We start from the raw sequence: 16,437 nt of genomic DNA on the forward strand, positions 1-16,437 counted from the left end.
CTCACCACCTGAACGTACGCCGCACCATTGATATGTTCGAACTCTATACGATTCTATTAAAGAATTCATCCACGAAATTCAAATAGCCTATATATTTCCCAGTTTAAGCCTACAGGACGTACACATCGACTACGAGATATTATTACCAATACTGCTTATAACCTCGGCGCCGGGAGGGTACCGATATGTACGAAAACTGCCATGAACCCCCCACCGGAGGGCCCCTCAGATCGAATTAATGATTCTTTCGTGAAATATTACCTGCTGATATTAATATATTCTTTTTTGTAGCTTGGCCCCGGTATTGGGATTCGAGCTAAACTACTCCTGGAGTACCGTGCAAGGAAAGTAATGTTTTTTTAATACCATTATAATCAGTATTGAAACCTATAACACTATTTTACAACAAAACATCCGTATAAACACTGTATCAAAAACCCACTAGCTTTGATACTTTCTCGCTTCTTTCTCCTTTCCAGCGCAGTAGCCCCTGACGCCTGTAAACTTGAAATTTAATCTGTTCAGTTTTCTACTACCTGCTAGTTAATAGGATCAAATCTTAAGCCTGGGGGTCACTCTTTTTTCTTAGAAGCAGTCGAGTATACCCCTCCACATCCCAGTAAATAAATTCCTAAGCTATCCCAGGGGGAAGGGGTGCGTCTTTTGTGCATCAGACAAAAGTTGGCCTTAAATTTGGCTTCATGTGTACGGCTGTACAGCAGTAAAGATATTGTGGACAACCTTTAAAACGTTAACGTCTTCGAGATAGAAGTCAGACTTGAAATTTAAACTGACAAATTTCTCTGTAGCTACGAAATATAATTTATTTACATTTATACACACCCCGATCTTTTCCGTTCCAAAAAATTTCAAACATAGATAAAAGTACCCCATCGATTTAATAGCCATTTCTACAATATTCATTTTATGCTTATTTCATAAATTTGTCGATCAAGAGGACTGCTTCCTTTCGCCATTTTGTCGTAGTTCGAAGATTCGGCGGGGTCGGTCTTACATCGGTCTCGATACTAGAAAGAGTCTTATATACCGCGAGAGATCTTTTATTGTCCTTAAAATGTGGTTATATTCCATTTAAAGGCTTAAATGTTTCTCGAAGCAAAAAGAATCTAATTCATACATGCTATAGACGCTATTTTATATCCCAAGACTACTTTATTATAACTCTCAAAAAAATAAAATCATTAAACCGGTAAAAACTTACCATCGACCTCACTGCCGAATCTATCACTTCCTCATTGGTTAAAAGAGAGACGGGGGAGGAGAGAGGGGGCAACATATCTACAAAACCCTCGGCATCACACACCTCCACCCCCTGACCCCCCTCGTATCCTCCAACTTAACAACCCACCAATAAATATCCTTCGCCTTCTCAACCCCGCCACTCATTTCATGCTCTCTAGCCAACTCAAACCACGCTTCACTCATATCCCATCCGTTACCCAACTTTGTAAGAGTCTGTAATAACCCACTAGCTCGATCTCTTGCCGTCGAATTCTTTTCGTCGAGGAGTAGGACTTGTGAGAGGCCGACTATTCCTAGTGCGTGGTCTGGGGAGTAGGCTAGTGCTGTTTCGAAGTGTTTTTGGGCGTCGGTGGGTTGGGATTGGGAGAGGGAGAGGAAGCCGCGCTATATATTTATCATGTAATTAGCCTACTGAAGGAAAAGAAATAATGGGAAGGTTGGAATATACGAACCTCAGCCCAAACATCCGGATCAGCCCCACCTTCAACCTTGCCCCCCTCCGCGACCCCAGCAGCCTCCTCAACCGCCACCTTAGCATCCTCAAACATCTCCGCACGTCTATAAAGCCCCGCAACAACCAACCAAATCTTCTTCAAAATCCCTTCAACCAGCTTCTTCTCATCAAATTCACTTAGCACCGGTTCTCTCAAATACGGCGGCCGATTCAATAACGGTCTATCATCTGTATACTGCTTAATAGGACTGGGCACTGCCCCAACCGGTAAATTATGCGGAATATTATTCTTCTCCGACAGAATGGATGGTGTTTGACTGAGCGGTCTGTTGACCTGTACTGCCTGAGATCCAACGTTTTCTGCGACGATGGAGGGGGAGATGGATTTTTCGGCAGAGGTATGATGCGATTTGTGACTTTTTGCACCAACGCTTTTGAAGGACTTTGCACTCTTCGATGATTTTTGAGAGGGGGTACGGTGGAGTTTATTCGGCCCTTCTTTGAGCGCTGCTTTTTCGTCATCGGTGAGAGGTTCGGCTACACTACGTCGTTTCTTGCGAAGGCTGTTCCTCCCCACGGAACTACCACGGGTTGTCGGTCGAGTCACAGACCGCTTGGATATCACTTCGCTATCTGATACGCCTTTTGCGTCCGTGACTTGGATCGCTGGCATGCCACCGGTAGTCCCCGCTCGACCTCTCGTTATCGGTCTATCGGCGTCCATCACGCTATCTCTCATACTCATAGCCGCGGCAGATGAGAGAACACCGGGAAACAATCGGGTATAAAGTCCGAGTAATTCATCTGCAAGGTTAACGGCACTCTCCGGACCCTCCAGCATCTCAATGATAGCTAGTTGTGTAATCTTGATTTCTACCAGTCCATCACGACTTCCCAATCCCAATGTCAACTGCTCATTCTCATCGATCAGTGAAAATATAGCTTCGCTAACAGTCAATGCGGTGTCCCAGTCCTCCTTGCTGGTGAGAAGTAACGTAAGCAGATGCCAAGCCGGTATACACTTCTCCTCCATCTCTGCAACTCCTCTAACCGCATCGATCGCAGAGTCGATATCCCGTGTTTCAGCATACATCATACCGAGATCGAAGAGCGCTTCGAACCCTTCTGGCTGATACTCTAAGCTTTTCTTAAAAGCTGCGATAGCGCGGTCTTGGATCTCGGCTCGTTGCGTGCTTTCCACGGTTTGGTGAGACCAAGCTGCGTTTGCGAGTCCTATGCCTCGCCAGACTAGACCTAGGATGGCGTGATCCTCGGTTTTCCATTCGAATATCCAGGTTTTGATGGTTGACGCTATCTCCGTGGCTTTCGTGGATTGTTCCGGGAAGTATTTGACCAGGAAACGGATCCCCTGGACGCAAGTGGTGAGGATCTGATGGTCAGTGTCGAAGTCCTCTTCACCGGTTGTATGGGCTCCAGCCTTTTCCTTCTCCATTCGAGCTTTGCCACGTTTGATGAGGGTGATATATGTATCCAAGGAGAGCTGGGCGTCGTGGAAGTTACCCATTGCTGTGAGGGTTATGAAGAGATGGCGGAGGATCCTGGGGGAGTGGAAGGTTTTGCTAGCTGCACGATACAAGATTTCGACGACCCTGCCGGCGTCTGAGCCCCGTGAGCCAAGAATGGTCCAATTGGCAACAACAGTGTCGACCCAAGTCAAAACATCTTGGTTGACCTTTGAAGCATGAGGGAATTTGGTGACTTTGAGTAGAAGAGACTCGTAGATTTCTTCGATAGATGCGATTTCAGCTCTCAGGTCATCGGAAATTTCCTCGTCGCGGTCGATTTGGGTCTTTAGGTATTTTGAAACGACTTTAAGGTAGGTTTCGTAGATGGTTTTACGAGAAGCATCGTCCTCAGCGCTCGCCTTATCGGACTTCATGAGGATGCTAGTCGTTGTCATCGCGCTGACGGGTCGGATGTTTGCGAGGGACATTGAGAAAGCGTGATAAGCTCGAAAGGCGCCGATGAGACCGGACTCCGAGAGGACTCTTTTGAGTTCGGGCCTGTTTGACGGTGATTCTGGGGTACTCGGTGTTTCCTCTATTTCTTCCTTGACAGGGTTGAGTGCTGCATGTGCGGCGTCCAATTCGTCGAGACCTTCTTCTTCATCGTACTCGTCGTCGGCGTGCGCTTCCCGTGGGGTGTCCGGGCTCTCGACACCCTCAAATAGTTCCCAGCTGGCAATGGCGAATCTAGAGAGTGTTTTCCTAATCCACCATATGGCTTCCGAACCTGAAGAACCGACTCCGCTGCTAAAGTCAGGGATGGGTAGACCCTTGTATGTTTGGATGGCTTCTTCCTTCATTTTGAGGGCCTCCTGGGCCATGCCCTTGAGGCATAAGGCCTTTATAGAGCAGACTTTGGTCCATTCTTGGGTGATTTGGTCTCGAGGGGGTGGTTGAGGCGGTAGTATTTGGAGGACGACTCGGTGGGCTTGTAGCAGATGGTGAAGGTATGCTAATGTGACCTCTGCTTGCTATATGTAACATTGTGGAAGCAAAGGGGTGAAAGGCTTTCCCGTCAATACTTAAACGTCAATCCAAAGTGTCATTTTTTCCCATCGTGCTTGTTGAAGCAAAATATTCCCTTCCCTGTTTTTACTAGGGCGTGGGGGGGTAGGAGGATGGTGGAGAGGGTAAATATGACGTACGTAGATTTCCTCGTCGCTTGTGACGATGTGGTCTGAGTATTTCTTGGATTTCCGTTTAGCAGTGGCATCGGCATCTTCGGCTTGGGCTGCAGCGGCTGCATTGTCCGATTTGAAACGGGCGATTTCTTCTTCGAAGGTTTTAGCTAGGGCTGAGATGCTGACGAGGGTGGAGGCAGCATTGGCAGTTGATGCTTGGGTGGCCGAAGCTTTTGAGAGGGGAGAGGCAGAGACGACGATGGCATTCTTGTGGAGGGAGTGGGATAGACGCTGGGGGTAGGTATCGTGGTCGAGGAGGGCGGTTTCGGTGATGCCTTTTTTCATGTCCCCATTAGCACATCATAACCACTACCATCACCACCAACAGCATTCCAAACAGCATCACCACGACCAGCATTCTTTCGACCCGAGTTTAAGGGAGTAATTGATAAAAGAGGGAGTCGTACACTTTCTGGCAGCTCCACCGTGTTTGGTCAGCTTGCGAACGAGCTCTGGAACGGCGGACCAGTCGCCATTGCAGCGGGCGATATCGAGGAGGCTCAGGTATGTCGCGGCTTTAGACTACACCCCTGACGTTAGCTTCTTCCCTCTCTTTATATCATACCATATCATATCATATCATATGATAATAAGTATATAGTTCATGGAGAGTACATACGGCGGACATGGTTTGAGGCAATTGATGAGGCCGCTCAGTCAGTCAGCGATGGGCTGATAGTTGGTGGTTGGTGGTTTGGAGGTTGGTGTTTGTTCGGTGACGACAGGTCAATAACAAGATTCGGTCGGAAGAAGCTCCGTCAGTTTGGCTGGGATGGCCGGCTGGGAGTTTGTTAGCTCGAACGCGTTTAATTTCAACACCGGAAAAAAAAAAAACTGAAAGCGAAAACCTCATCTCGACCGACGTCACAACTTCCAATCAAATCAACAGCGCCATGGACTGCTGACACCCAATACCGAATACAACTATACTTTAACGACGATAGTATACTATACTATACAGTACTGCATTATATTGTGGTATATCGAGGTACCCGTCCTCCGTAAGAGGAGAGAAAGGCAAGATGCTGCCGCCGGACAGAATAGTAGCACTGCTATCAACAGTCGCATCAACCATCACCTCTTCAAAAGAAGACGACGAATCCAAATTACACAATACCGTTACCGTCTGTCTCGATATTATTTACTCGTCTTCTCTGTTCGAAGATGCGAATGCTCAAGTCGCAGCCGGTGGACGACATGCCGCTGAAATCACCTCGCTTCTGCACAAGATCAAGACTAGGATATCGTCGCTGTTACAGAGTAGGACGCCTCAGGCTCGATGGGCTGGTGTGTGCCTTGTTAAAGCGGGGGTCGAGACGTCGTCGACATTTTTGCAGGGGGTGGGGTTGTGGATTCCTATGCTGTTGAAGATGGTTAATGTCGGTCTTCCCCCCTCGATATCGACATCTATATCAACATCAACTTCTATGTCTATATCTACATTTATAGATAGATGTTAATGTTGATGTAGAGGTCTATTGATGTCTATTATGTTATATTGTTAAGGATATATGCTAATATTGCGAGATATAGAAGCCAGACGGCCCAATCGCTGAACGAGCGATAGCGACTCTGACCCGCATCTTCATCCTCACAGCCTCCAAGCCCACCCTCACAAGAGAACTAACTTCTCCTCACCTCCCCACATTTTCCCAATATCTTCTATCTATATCAACATCGAGTTCAGATGTCACTCGGGTCGTCTTACAGTCGATAGCCCAAATCTTAAAATCTCATCCCACTACCTTCCGCCCCCAGCAGACGAAAACCCTTCAATTGGTCAGGTCAATATTATTCTCCGAAGACGACAAAATCTATCCGGATGAGATATTTGAAGCTGCGACGGTAGTTTATATATTGCTCATCAAATGCGCCCAACCAAAGACGCAATCCGAAGAATGGGTCAAACTGTTCAAAGAAACGATCGCTACGGCGGAACAAACCTGCGACATCCTCTTCGACTCTATAATCGAAGAAAAAGACCTTGACAAACCATCCTCTCACAGATCACGGGCAGAGACTCAAGTCCGTTATTTACTATCTCCGGAAAGAATAGGCATAAAAAGGGTCTGCATACTCCTGGGTATCCTCCAAAGCCTTCTCAGCAATCCCACAACCTTCAATCCAGCCCCATCAATCCCCTTATCACCTCTTATATCCCTCCTAGACCGTCTTTTCGCTGTCCACCCGGGTATAAAACTTCATCCGTCCGCTCCACCATCTGCTTATCATCGACTACTCGCCTCCTACCCCACGATCCTCCTCTCCGCCATCCCCCTAATAACCACCATCACCACCCGAACTTCCCACTACTCCCCTTCTCTACCCCTCCAACTCCTCCACCCCCTAACATTCACCTTCACAACCTCCTCAAAACACCATATTCCTCTAAAAACCCTAATCTACACCGCCATCTCCCACCTCCTCTCCCTCATCGGTCGAACATTATCCCAAAAGGACACCCAACCACTACTCGAAATCATCTCAACCGCGTGCGAAGACATCATCCCACCCCCTCCGCCGGTAATAATCACGAAAGAACCAGTCGCCACTCCAAACTCGATGTTACTAACGCAACCGACATCAACATACAAAAAACGAAAGGCGCCAGCACCGCAGAATAAAGCGAATACCCCAGCTGCAAGCAGCATGCACGCTGATCAATTTCTGAAACCCTCTTCCTCATCATCGCCGTCAAACACAGAAGAAACACCATTGATAACTTCAGCAAAAACACTATTAACAACAGTCCTATTAACCCTTCAATCACAATGCATACCCTCGGAAATCCGCTCAAAGATGGAAAGAACGATGGTGTTATCATTCCACACACCCGGCCTTCTCGCCGCGGTTCTATGCCCAAGTACCAAGAAAAGAGGGGGAAGTTTATTACCGCATTTGATTGCTTCGCATACGAACGATCTTAAGGAAGTGGGGATTGGGGGTGCACCCGTTAACGAAGAACACACCCTCCTAAACATGGCGATTGAAGCGACACTCTACCCACGGATGCAAGTTGTAAAACCTACCACCACAACAAACAACAGTGATGGGAATAGCGTTCATGGATCACCGATCGAAGGAAGGTTTTGGACGGCGGCATCGCCGAGGGGTATTGAAACAACATCAATAGATGAAATTGTCGTTACGCCGGTACCACCAACGGAGGTTGATATGACAAGCAATACCACCGATGACCCCTCCGAAGAAGAAATAGAAAGCTATTACCCACCCCCACCACCAGCACCAGTCCCCCAACACGCCACCCTCCCCTCATCTTCACCAAATAAACAATCACAACAAATGTCTCCACCGTCGATACCCCGTAATAACACCACCACAAACGGCACTTCTTCATCCTCCGAGAATAGTAATGGAAATGGTAGTGGGAGGAATTATATGCCAATCCCCTCACCCGGTCGGTCGGTTCATACAGCGTTACCGCCGAGTCCGTTAAGACAGAGTATGAGTATTTTTGAAGCTGCGGAGGAGGGGGGAAGGAGAGGGGGGTTAAGAGGGTGAAGTTGGGGGATGATAAGAGTCCGTTGAGTTTGGTGGAGGTTGTCGAGGGGAGTGATGATGAGGAGGAGATTCCGGAGATCGTGATGGGGGAGAGTGATGATGAATAATTCGTGAACGAATGAATGTTCTTTGGAGAGAGGGGTCGGATTATCTCGTCACCAGACCCCTCGGCTCGCGGGAATGGGGAGGAGAGATTGTATGATAGTATTTTTTTGAAATTTCTATTCGTATGATGGGGTTTGGATTGATGTTTTCTTTTTGAGATAACTTTGGGGTCATTTTGTAGGAGTATGTTTTATATCAGGATGGTGGATAGAGGGTAATGATAGCGGCATCCTCTTTTTCTCTTTCCAAGTATATTTCTACGAAAGTTATACGATAAGATCGACTAAACAACCGACTTTTTATATTCTAAATATTCTCGCTTGATATAAAATAATTGAAAAGAACTCCAAACACCATCTCATCATATCGTACACCCTCCAATCCCTAAAAATTATAAAAAATAAAAATTTAAAGATGAAACATCTTCCTATCCTTCTCCATCCGTCCCTTCCACTCCCACTCAACCCCCTCGCAAACCCCCCTCTCCACCCTCCTCAACTTCAACGTAAACTGCGGCCCCAACTCCTGCAATCCCACTCTGACCCCCAGATCCTCCCCGGCCCTCTGTCCTCCAACGCCAACATCATTGGCACCGGTTGTTCTGTCACCCCTGCTTATTCCCTTATTCTTCTCGGCGATTTCTCGGAATACGTAACGGTGGAAGCGGAAGAATATGTAATCACGTTGGTTGTGGAGGGTTACGACTTGTCGACCGAGGAATTGGGGTTGGGGTGGGTAGAGGGATTGGAAGAGGGAGGCGGTGAGACGGCCGATCGGGGTTGTGAAGTTGTTCAGGATTAGTTCGGGGATGTGGGCGGTGTTGACACCGCGGCCTTGGATTGCCTTACCGTCAGCGAAGTTTGTGAGGGAGAAGTGGAACGTGGGGCCTGCGGGGAGGAGGATGATAATAAGCCCGTGGAGGGATTTGGAGTCTTCGAGGGCGATGAGGAGGTGGGTATAAGAACGGTTCGTGGCGAAACCAGCGATCTGGGGGATTGTGAATTTGGTGCCCCGCGGGATGTAGGTGGTGTTTGGGAAGATTAGGGAGAGGGTCTGGTAGAGGTCGTGGCGGCGGGCGCGGCGAGTGGAGGTTAGGAGAAGTTTCGGGGGGGCGGTCGGGTGGGGGATTAGAGAGAGGAGGGCGGTGAGGGTTGCTTCGGGGAGGGTGGGTTCTTTCGAGGGGGCTGGTTTTGAGGGTTTGGATTTGGGGGTCTTTGAGGTTGTAGTTTCTGGGTCGGAGTCGGAGTCGTAGAGGGAGCCGAGGTCGTCGTCTTCGTCCTGTTCACCTTCTAAAGCTGAATCCGAGGAACTTTCACCGCCCTCAATGTTGGTAGTTACATCATCCTTTTTAGAAGTCTTAACATCCTCCATCTCCTCATCACTCTCCTCCTCCTCCTCCTCCTCCTCCTCCTCCCCTTCGTTATCAACCTTCTTAGCCTCCTCCATCCTCCTCTTCGCAATCTCCATCATCTCCACACTAGGAACATAAGGAACATCAACAGCCACCCGTTTAGAATCCAACGTTTGTGGGATATTCTTTAACAATCTCTCCTTCTTGAGAGATGGGTTCTTGAGTTCGAGTTTTCTGCGGTCATGCCGGGCTTGCAGCTTGGCTTTGGAGATCGTACGGCGGAGGGAGATGTTATGGGATGTGCGTTTGTGTTTGTTGGCGATCTTGAAGGTTGAGGTGGAGGAGGTGGAGGAGGTGGAGAGGGGGTGGGGGCGTTTGGACGGCATTTTGGAGGTTGATGGTGGTCGTAGATGGGAGTGGTGAGGTTGAGGATTGAAACATTTTTTTGGCGACGAGCGCGGGCGACTTTCTTTGCAGGGGTGGGTGAAATACCACGCGGTCAACACATTATTTTAATGACTTTGGGAGGTGCTCGATTTTGATTACGAGACTGCGATTCTGACCGAATGAATGAAAACTTCGAGGCTGACCCACCAAATTTTGACGCTCTGACATTATGATCAATGATGCTTTTGACACAGGGGCTAAAATGGGTTTTTAGCTTGTGTCGCTGTTGTTTGTGTTCTTTGAAGTTGGGCTTCTGCTTGATTGGATTGGCTGTCCAAAGCTTTCATAAGCCTATTATGCTGCAGAGATGGTATTCTGCCCAATTCCGTTCACTGGTTTCTTGGGATGTTGTCTAAAGATTGGGTGTGAGAAAGTTAACTTTACTACTATGTATATATTGACCCCTAACGAGTTTTTTTGTCACTGTTTTCCTTTTGAGATTTAATGAACATGGAAACGTAAAGAATTGCTTTACATATCTGTAGGGTCAGGCGTCTGGCTTGACATTAGGTCAAGATCAGGGTGTATCGGGTCGCCAGAAAACACGAAGCCTCGAGTCCAGGTACATCCTTGGTGAGATATATCGCGTTGCACGTTGTAATTCTAAATCCAGACTAGTCGAAGTGAAGTCTATGCTTTGTTATTTCACCCGCAGACATCGGAACCTTTCGAACCCAGGTTGGGACTTTTTGACGGACGAGAAAACGCCACAAAGTCTACAGTGCCGATTTCCGCGGGTCCACACCACGATGTCGGGGTGGAAAAGAAAATACATCTGGGTACGAAAGGGAGTTATGAGTCGCCAAAAAGTTTTTTGACTCAGTAAAAGATCACAGAATAGAGACCGCGATCGATTTCTACGGATTCAGGTATCGTGCGCATCTATAAGAACGAGAGGTGCTCGCAAGTTCTTTGCGACCCCGCAGGATTTTTAAAGTTTTCAGAGGGGGCACCCCGGATTGAGTTCTTTTCCTTCTAATCTAGCGACCCGGCCCAGGGGTTGGAGGGCGGTGGTCTACAATGGGCAATTGCCTTTCGTTACCTAATTAGCGTGATACCTCTTGCATCGCAAGCGCAGCTCAAAAGACATGTTTGGCTATCGTACATGAAGTTTCGAAGCTGTATTTAGTATCTCAATATCGATGTCACAATATATTATGTATACCTATTCGATACAAAGAGTCCGACACCGTAGAAGCTTCAGCTGCAGCGTAAACCTCGGATATCAGGCCTCGAGAAACATTTCGCATTTGTTCCCAGTGAAGAGCGCTGCAAGCATGGCCTAACGACATGCGCTAAACCTCTGGGCAGCTGGGCACATATATACGACACCGCTTCGAATATCACAAACCTAACTTCTCCCCGGCCGAAAACGTACAAATGCAGTTCCAAAATACTCAAGTGTGGAGATTTTGCCATCGACTATGTAAGAGCACCATCAGGCGATCAGACCTGCGTAAAGAAGACTGAAAGGGGGATCATCCCGCCCATATAAAATCATCGCGATTTCTCGGAGAGTTTTGTGCGATTGTGGGTGTCGCGGCCCACCCAAGGAAATCCAAAAATTAGGTCTGCTTGGGCGATATGACAGAAGTTACATCTTAAACTTACAGGCATAGTTAATAATTTTTCATGAAATGGAGTGGTTGGAAGTGGAGACAGAATCTAGTGAGGGATTATAGCTTAAATAGAGCAGCAGATTCTTTTTTAAAAACGGAACCGTTCTTTTCTCCCGGCTGCGGTTTTATCAGAGCAGATTTGATCGATATATCTAAAAATGCTTTTGAAAAGGACCCTTTCTATTGGCTTGAGCCTGGCGGGAACCGCAACCGCGGTAGCACTGGTTCCACGGTCTATCTGCCATGCGGACTATTGCCTGCGAGGTATGAGCTATATAGACGTTTACGATTATCTGGATAACTTGCTAACCGTTCATTATAGCCCTCCGTGCATCCCAGATCCCAACTCGCCTCCCCCAGGCCTCCGTCGACTGTTCTCGTTTTCTTTCCGGCATAGGAGCCGGCGGCGAGGAGCAGCATGCGACGTAAGTTTCAATCCTACCATGTCATAAAATCTAGATATCTAATACCTTGAAATATACAGCTCCACAATCACATCTTCAACCACCGTGACCTCCATCACCACAATCACCCTCCCAACCACGATAACTGACAGCCTCACAACCACCACAACCACAACCGCCGCAACAGAAACAAGTACCGTAACAATCCCCCTCCCTGGCCCGGAAACCCAAAAAAAGAAAAGACAAATCGTCGTGACAATTCCATCTTATGCATCTTTGTGCTCCGGTCCCGTTCGATATACAAGTGCCTGCGCATGTATTGGCGTCACGAGCGTTCCGGCTGCGGTCGAAACATGTTCGCAAACCACCACGGTTTCAACGACCATAACAATCTCAACTACAGAGACGGTGTATACAACGGCAACCGAAACGAGTACACTTGCCGCCACCACAACCGCCACCCCAGAAGAAGTAATAAAATCCGTCTACACCTTCAAAATCCGCAGTTTCGACGGCACCAACACCGCCTACCTCCGATCCGCCGGCGCTGGCCTCGTCAGAATCGTCGACGACATCGCCGACGCAACATACTTTTCCTTGGATACCACATCTGGTCCATTAATGAGTGGTGTGCGCAAGGCGCTTGTGCTGGGAGACGGCAGTGAGATTACGTATATTAATATGGATGAGGGGGATGCGGGTGGGCAGTATCAGCCGATTGAGTGTAGTTTGGGCCAGGAGAATAAGTTGGAGTGTGAGTTTTTCGGGAGTAGGTATTTTGGGGCGACGGATAATTTTTTGGTGTTTGGACCGGAGGAGGGGGAGGCAGAGGTTGATTTGGTACTCACGGCTTTCGCGGGGTGATCAAGCTGATGGAAATCGTATTATGGGGAAGGTTTAATGTATTGTGAAGAGTAATGGAATGATAGTTAATAATAATTTGTATTTTATGGCAGCCTTAACGGGATAGATTAGAACAACGCAGTAGGTTGTTGTAATTTCCATACCGACGACCATCATGAATGTATACTCAACATTAAACTCATGCAGGCCTGCGCAGGAGAGCGCCAGCCTATCAATTAAGCCTATAACAAGCCTGTATCCACTACCGAAACGCTATCGATACCTCCGTTACCCATGTCCCGTTCGTCCGCTAACTATCTAATCTGGAAATATACGCTGGTTTCCTGTCGGATACATTTCTGGCAAGCCAAGGGTAAGCTGTTGATAGAACGGGCCGTACTATTGTATTTTCGAATAAGCTTTTTGCCACGTTTTCTCTCTCTTTTCTCTATTGTGTGTTCTTGCTCTAGGAAAACTTTATATAAATGTCTTGTAAGGGTTCCCACGATGAAATGTGTAAAAAAAAATGAAGGTTTTCGGCGCCGCCAGTTCGCTTTGAACTGCGGGCTGGCGAATTCTTTGAAGGTCATTATCAATAATGATGATAAATGGGCTACCGCCAATATCAGGTAAATACACAACTCTGTCGAATAATAATGTTCAGTTAACGAATTCTTTTGTCTATAGGGAATTCTATAAAGCTCTGAGAGCCGACGGTCACGATGCATATATCGTCGCACCGGCCGAACGGCAGTCAGGCCAGGGAGGCAGAACCGTCTTCTCAGCTGAAGCTACACTATCAAGATCAGGTCAGTTCGATGCCGCACCTTCCGTAAGATAAACCACCTAATGCATAAAAAAGTATTCGGAAATCCTTCTAACTTCCAAACCAGTTCGGCTCCGACCCCATAGACTCCCACATCTGGTACTACAACGGCACTCCCGCCGCCGTTACCTTCTTTGCACTAAACTACCCCGTCAAACGCCAACAAATCTTCAACGGCTCCGAACCAGACCTCATAGTCACAGGCCCGAACGAAGGTTCCAACGCCGATCCCTTCGTCTTCACCCTCTCCGGCACATTCGGCGCCGCATACGCAGCTGTGAGCAGGGGTATCCCCGCCATAGCCTTCTCTGCAACCGACATCCTAAACCGTGAATATACCGCCGTAAACACCACCAATGATCTCGCTACCATCCTGGGAAAACTTGCGACAAAAGTGGTAGGTCGACTTGAAGCCAAGGCTAATGGTGAAAACTCTAGACTGTTACCGTATGGATACGGGTTAAACGTCAATTTCCCTTATATATCCACAAAACCCACGGCGCTATCCGATGGGGTTTCATGCATAAAACCCCCGTCCGTATACACCAGGCTGACCGGCGGCGCAGCAACAAATATCGCAGCATATAACGAAGAAACTGGTATGTTTAACTGGGCTAGTAACTTCACTTCTCCAGGTGTTAATGCTTGTATCAACGGTGACCGTGAGTTACCCGGTGAGACGGGTGTGATTAAGGATTGTAAATCTGCCATTTCGATTTTTACGATTGATTATGTTGTGGTGGTGCGGAGAGGATTGGAGAGTTGTTGGTTGGGTTGGTGGAGAACGAGGGGAAGGTGAATGGAAGTGAGGATGAAAATATCCGTGTTATTGCGGTTCCGGGGCCGGTTGAGGGTGCTGCTGGGAGGATTGGGGTTAATTGGGTGATGGCGGGGTTGGTGGCGATTGTTGCCGTGGGGTTGTCGATGTTATATATTATAGAGAGATAGGCTAGGTAGGCTGGAGGAAGCGGTATATCGATAGATTATATATTCTAGGGACTATTATATTTAGAGACGAAAAAAGACGTAGATTAGAGGGAAATTTAACTACTATACGTACAAACAATATATATCTCGAGTTCTCCGCACATAAGCAAAATACAACAGTATAAAAAGTTTTTTTAAACACCGAAGGTATGCCCGCATAAGTACATTGCCTTCATGCATAATGCCCGGAAAACCGTTCTATCATAACAAAGTAACAGATCAAAACCAAAATGTAAGATTTTACCCTTTTTTGATTCTTTTCTAGAACTCCCTCCTAACTGACCCACGAACTTGGCCAACACTGCGAGTACCAATCCCCCATATAATAACACACATACCCCTTCGTACACACAGTTCTGCCAGCATATCCAATACCACCACATTCAGCCCAAGCCCCAACAACAGCGGTGTTGATAGGAGCTGCCGTCGACGTCGTACTAGTACTGGTAGCAAGAGGCTTCGAAGTAGCGGCGGGGAGGCATTGGCAGTAATAGCCGTTACTTCGGGAATATTCCCATCCGTAAGGATAGTTTGGACCGCCGGTCCAACCAATACCGCCGCATTGTGCCCATCCCGCTACGGTGATGGCGTTTGCAGATGTGGTGGTGATTTTGAGGGATGGTGAAGAGGTGGTGTTGGAAGTTGAAGAGCTTGAACTTGAAGAGCTTGTAGTGAAAGCCAAAGTAGAGTTTTGTGAGGATTTCCAAGCCCGGTAATTTTACAGAATCTAAAGGTCCCCCAGAAGAACTCTAACTCACTAACTCACAGAAAATCTACCTGATGCAGGAATTCTTTCAGAATTTCTTGCAATGCAACCCGGTTCTATGAAGAGGCATCGAATGAATAGCCGGAATTCAATTGGGTGGCTCTACATCACAAGCACAATCACAAACCTGGGCTCCTTTTCGTCGTTGGGTTGAAGTTCGCCCTTGTTGCATTTTTCGCGTTGTCGTCTCATCCTAGCATAGGGTTTAGCTACAAGACTCCGCTACCCTTTACGCTAATAATCAGAATATTTGTTAACAAAACCATTTTGAAATCAAAAAGATTACAGTGAAACAGCAGGTATTTTTATTATTATTTAAAATATAATAACCAATAATTAGGCATTATTATTGTCAGGAGACCGTGACGTTCCTACGGAGTGTGATATCCGAAATACCACGCGACAACACACGACATTTCCTAGATAGGAAATACAGCTGCCTTCGGCAGGCCTCGAGCCGGATGGCAAAGACCACTGTAGAGTGTTCACGGAAGGATGTCCATCCTCATGTATATAGAATGTATATATATAGCCACCCTCCAGTGACGACTCGAATCAGCACTGGATAATTTGAGTACTAAGTTGATTCTACCACCTAAGATACATCGCATCACGCTTCGAGCACCCTCGACAAGCTTAGATACATATCGTAGCTTTGCAATTATGTTACAAATATTATTCTCAAGCTACCCCATACTTGAAATGAATGGAATACTAGTAGATCGGTGCCGCGTCCTATCTAAAATTTTCAAAAATCAAATATCTATCTAGTATAAAGGGAATAAAAAAAATTATCCCTTCAAATTAAATATCAAATTTGAAATGTTAACTATTTATAGTCAATATATTTACGACATTATTTTACACAAAATTTGCGAACCATAATTTACGCAAACTATGCGTTATATCTTTTTATCGTTTGATATATTTGCATTCACACACCTTCATGATACTACGAGGACAGCCTCTCTTGACTGATTCAGATAGATAACAAGCCCTGAACGCTAAAAACAGAGGCTTACTATTGGTTGCTGCGACTGTTGGCTGCTGCGACTATTCCGGGCAATGCCAAGTCCTGAGCAAACCAAATTCTTGGCATGCATAACATCACGTCATAACTTTCTTCCAAAAAGCTTACTCTTG

At 47.0% G+C, this 16,437-nt stretch overlaps 5 protein-coding genes across 5 annotated transcripts; 3 read left to right on the forward strand and 2 right to left on the reverse strand.

Annotated features, from left to right (window-relative positions):
* Window positions 1–1,299: 1,299 nt before the first annotated feature.
* Window positions 1,300–5,052, reverse strand: DFL_001373 (uncharacterized protein; the record flags this gene model as incomplete). Its single annotated transcript, XM_067629984.1, has 5 exons — window positions 1,300–1,647; window positions 1,716–4,214; window positions 4,389–4,699; window positions 4,832–4,946; window positions 5,044–5,052. The coding sequence occupies 5 exons, from the start codon at window positions 5,050–5,052 to the stop codon at window positions 1,300–1,302; spliced, it is 3,282 nt and encodes a 1,093-aa protein (XP_067495951.1).
* A 394-nt stretch (window positions 5,053–5,446) lies between these two features.
* Window positions 5,447–8,053, forward strand: DFL_001374 (uncharacterized protein; the record flags this gene model as incomplete). The annotated part of the gene is made up of 3 exons (XM_067629985.1): window positions 5,447–5,803; window positions 5,958–7,846; window positions 7,906–8,053. 3 exons carry the CDS (start codon window positions 5,447–5,449, stop codon window positions 8,051–8,053), a joined length of 2,394 nt encoding a protein of 797 aa, XP_067495952.1.
* A 406-nt stretch (window positions 8,054–8,459) lies between these two features.
* Window positions 8,460–9,788, reverse strand: DFL_001375 (uncharacterized protein; the record flags this gene model as incomplete). Its single annotated transcript, XM_067629986.1, has 1 exon — window positions 8,460–9,788. The coding sequence occupies one exon, from the start codon at window positions 9,786–9,788 to the stop codon at window positions 8,460–8,462; it is 1,329 nt and encodes a 442-aa protein (XP_067495953.1).
* Window positions 9,789–11,626: 1,838 nt separating this feature from the next.
* DFL_001376 (uncharacterized protein) lies at window positions 11,627–12,736 on the forward strand (the record flags this gene model as incomplete). The annotated part of the gene is made up of 3 exons (XM_067629987.1): window positions 11,627–11,732; window positions 11,791–11,893; window positions 11,953–12,736. 3 exons carry the CDS (start codon window positions 11,627–11,629, stop codon window positions 12,734–12,736), a joined length of 993 nt encoding a protein of 330 aa, XP_067495954.1.
* A 486-nt stretch (window positions 12,737–13,222) lies between these two features.
* DFL_001377 (uncharacterized protein) lies at window positions 13,223–14,340 on the forward strand (the record flags this gene model as incomplete). The annotated part of the gene is made up of 3 exons (XM_067629988.1): window positions 13,223–13,344; window positions 13,403–13,547; window positions 13,609–14,340. The coding sequence occupies 3 exons, from the start codon at window positions 13,223–13,225 to the stop codon at window positions 14,338–14,340; spliced, it is 999 nt and encodes a 332-aa protein (XP_067495955.1).
* Between the last annotated feature and the right edge of the window lie 2,097 nt (window positions 14,341–16,437).

This window comes from Arthrobotrys flagrans (genome assembly GCF_004000055.1).
Source record: "Arthrobotrys flagrans strain CBS H-5679 chromosome Unknown unitig_15, whole genome shotgun sequence".
In the NCBI taxonomy this organism is placed as follows: domain Eukaryota; kingdom Fungi; phylum Ascomycota; class Orbiliomycetes; order Orbiliales; family Orbiliaceae; genus Arthrobotrys; species Arthrobotrys flagrans.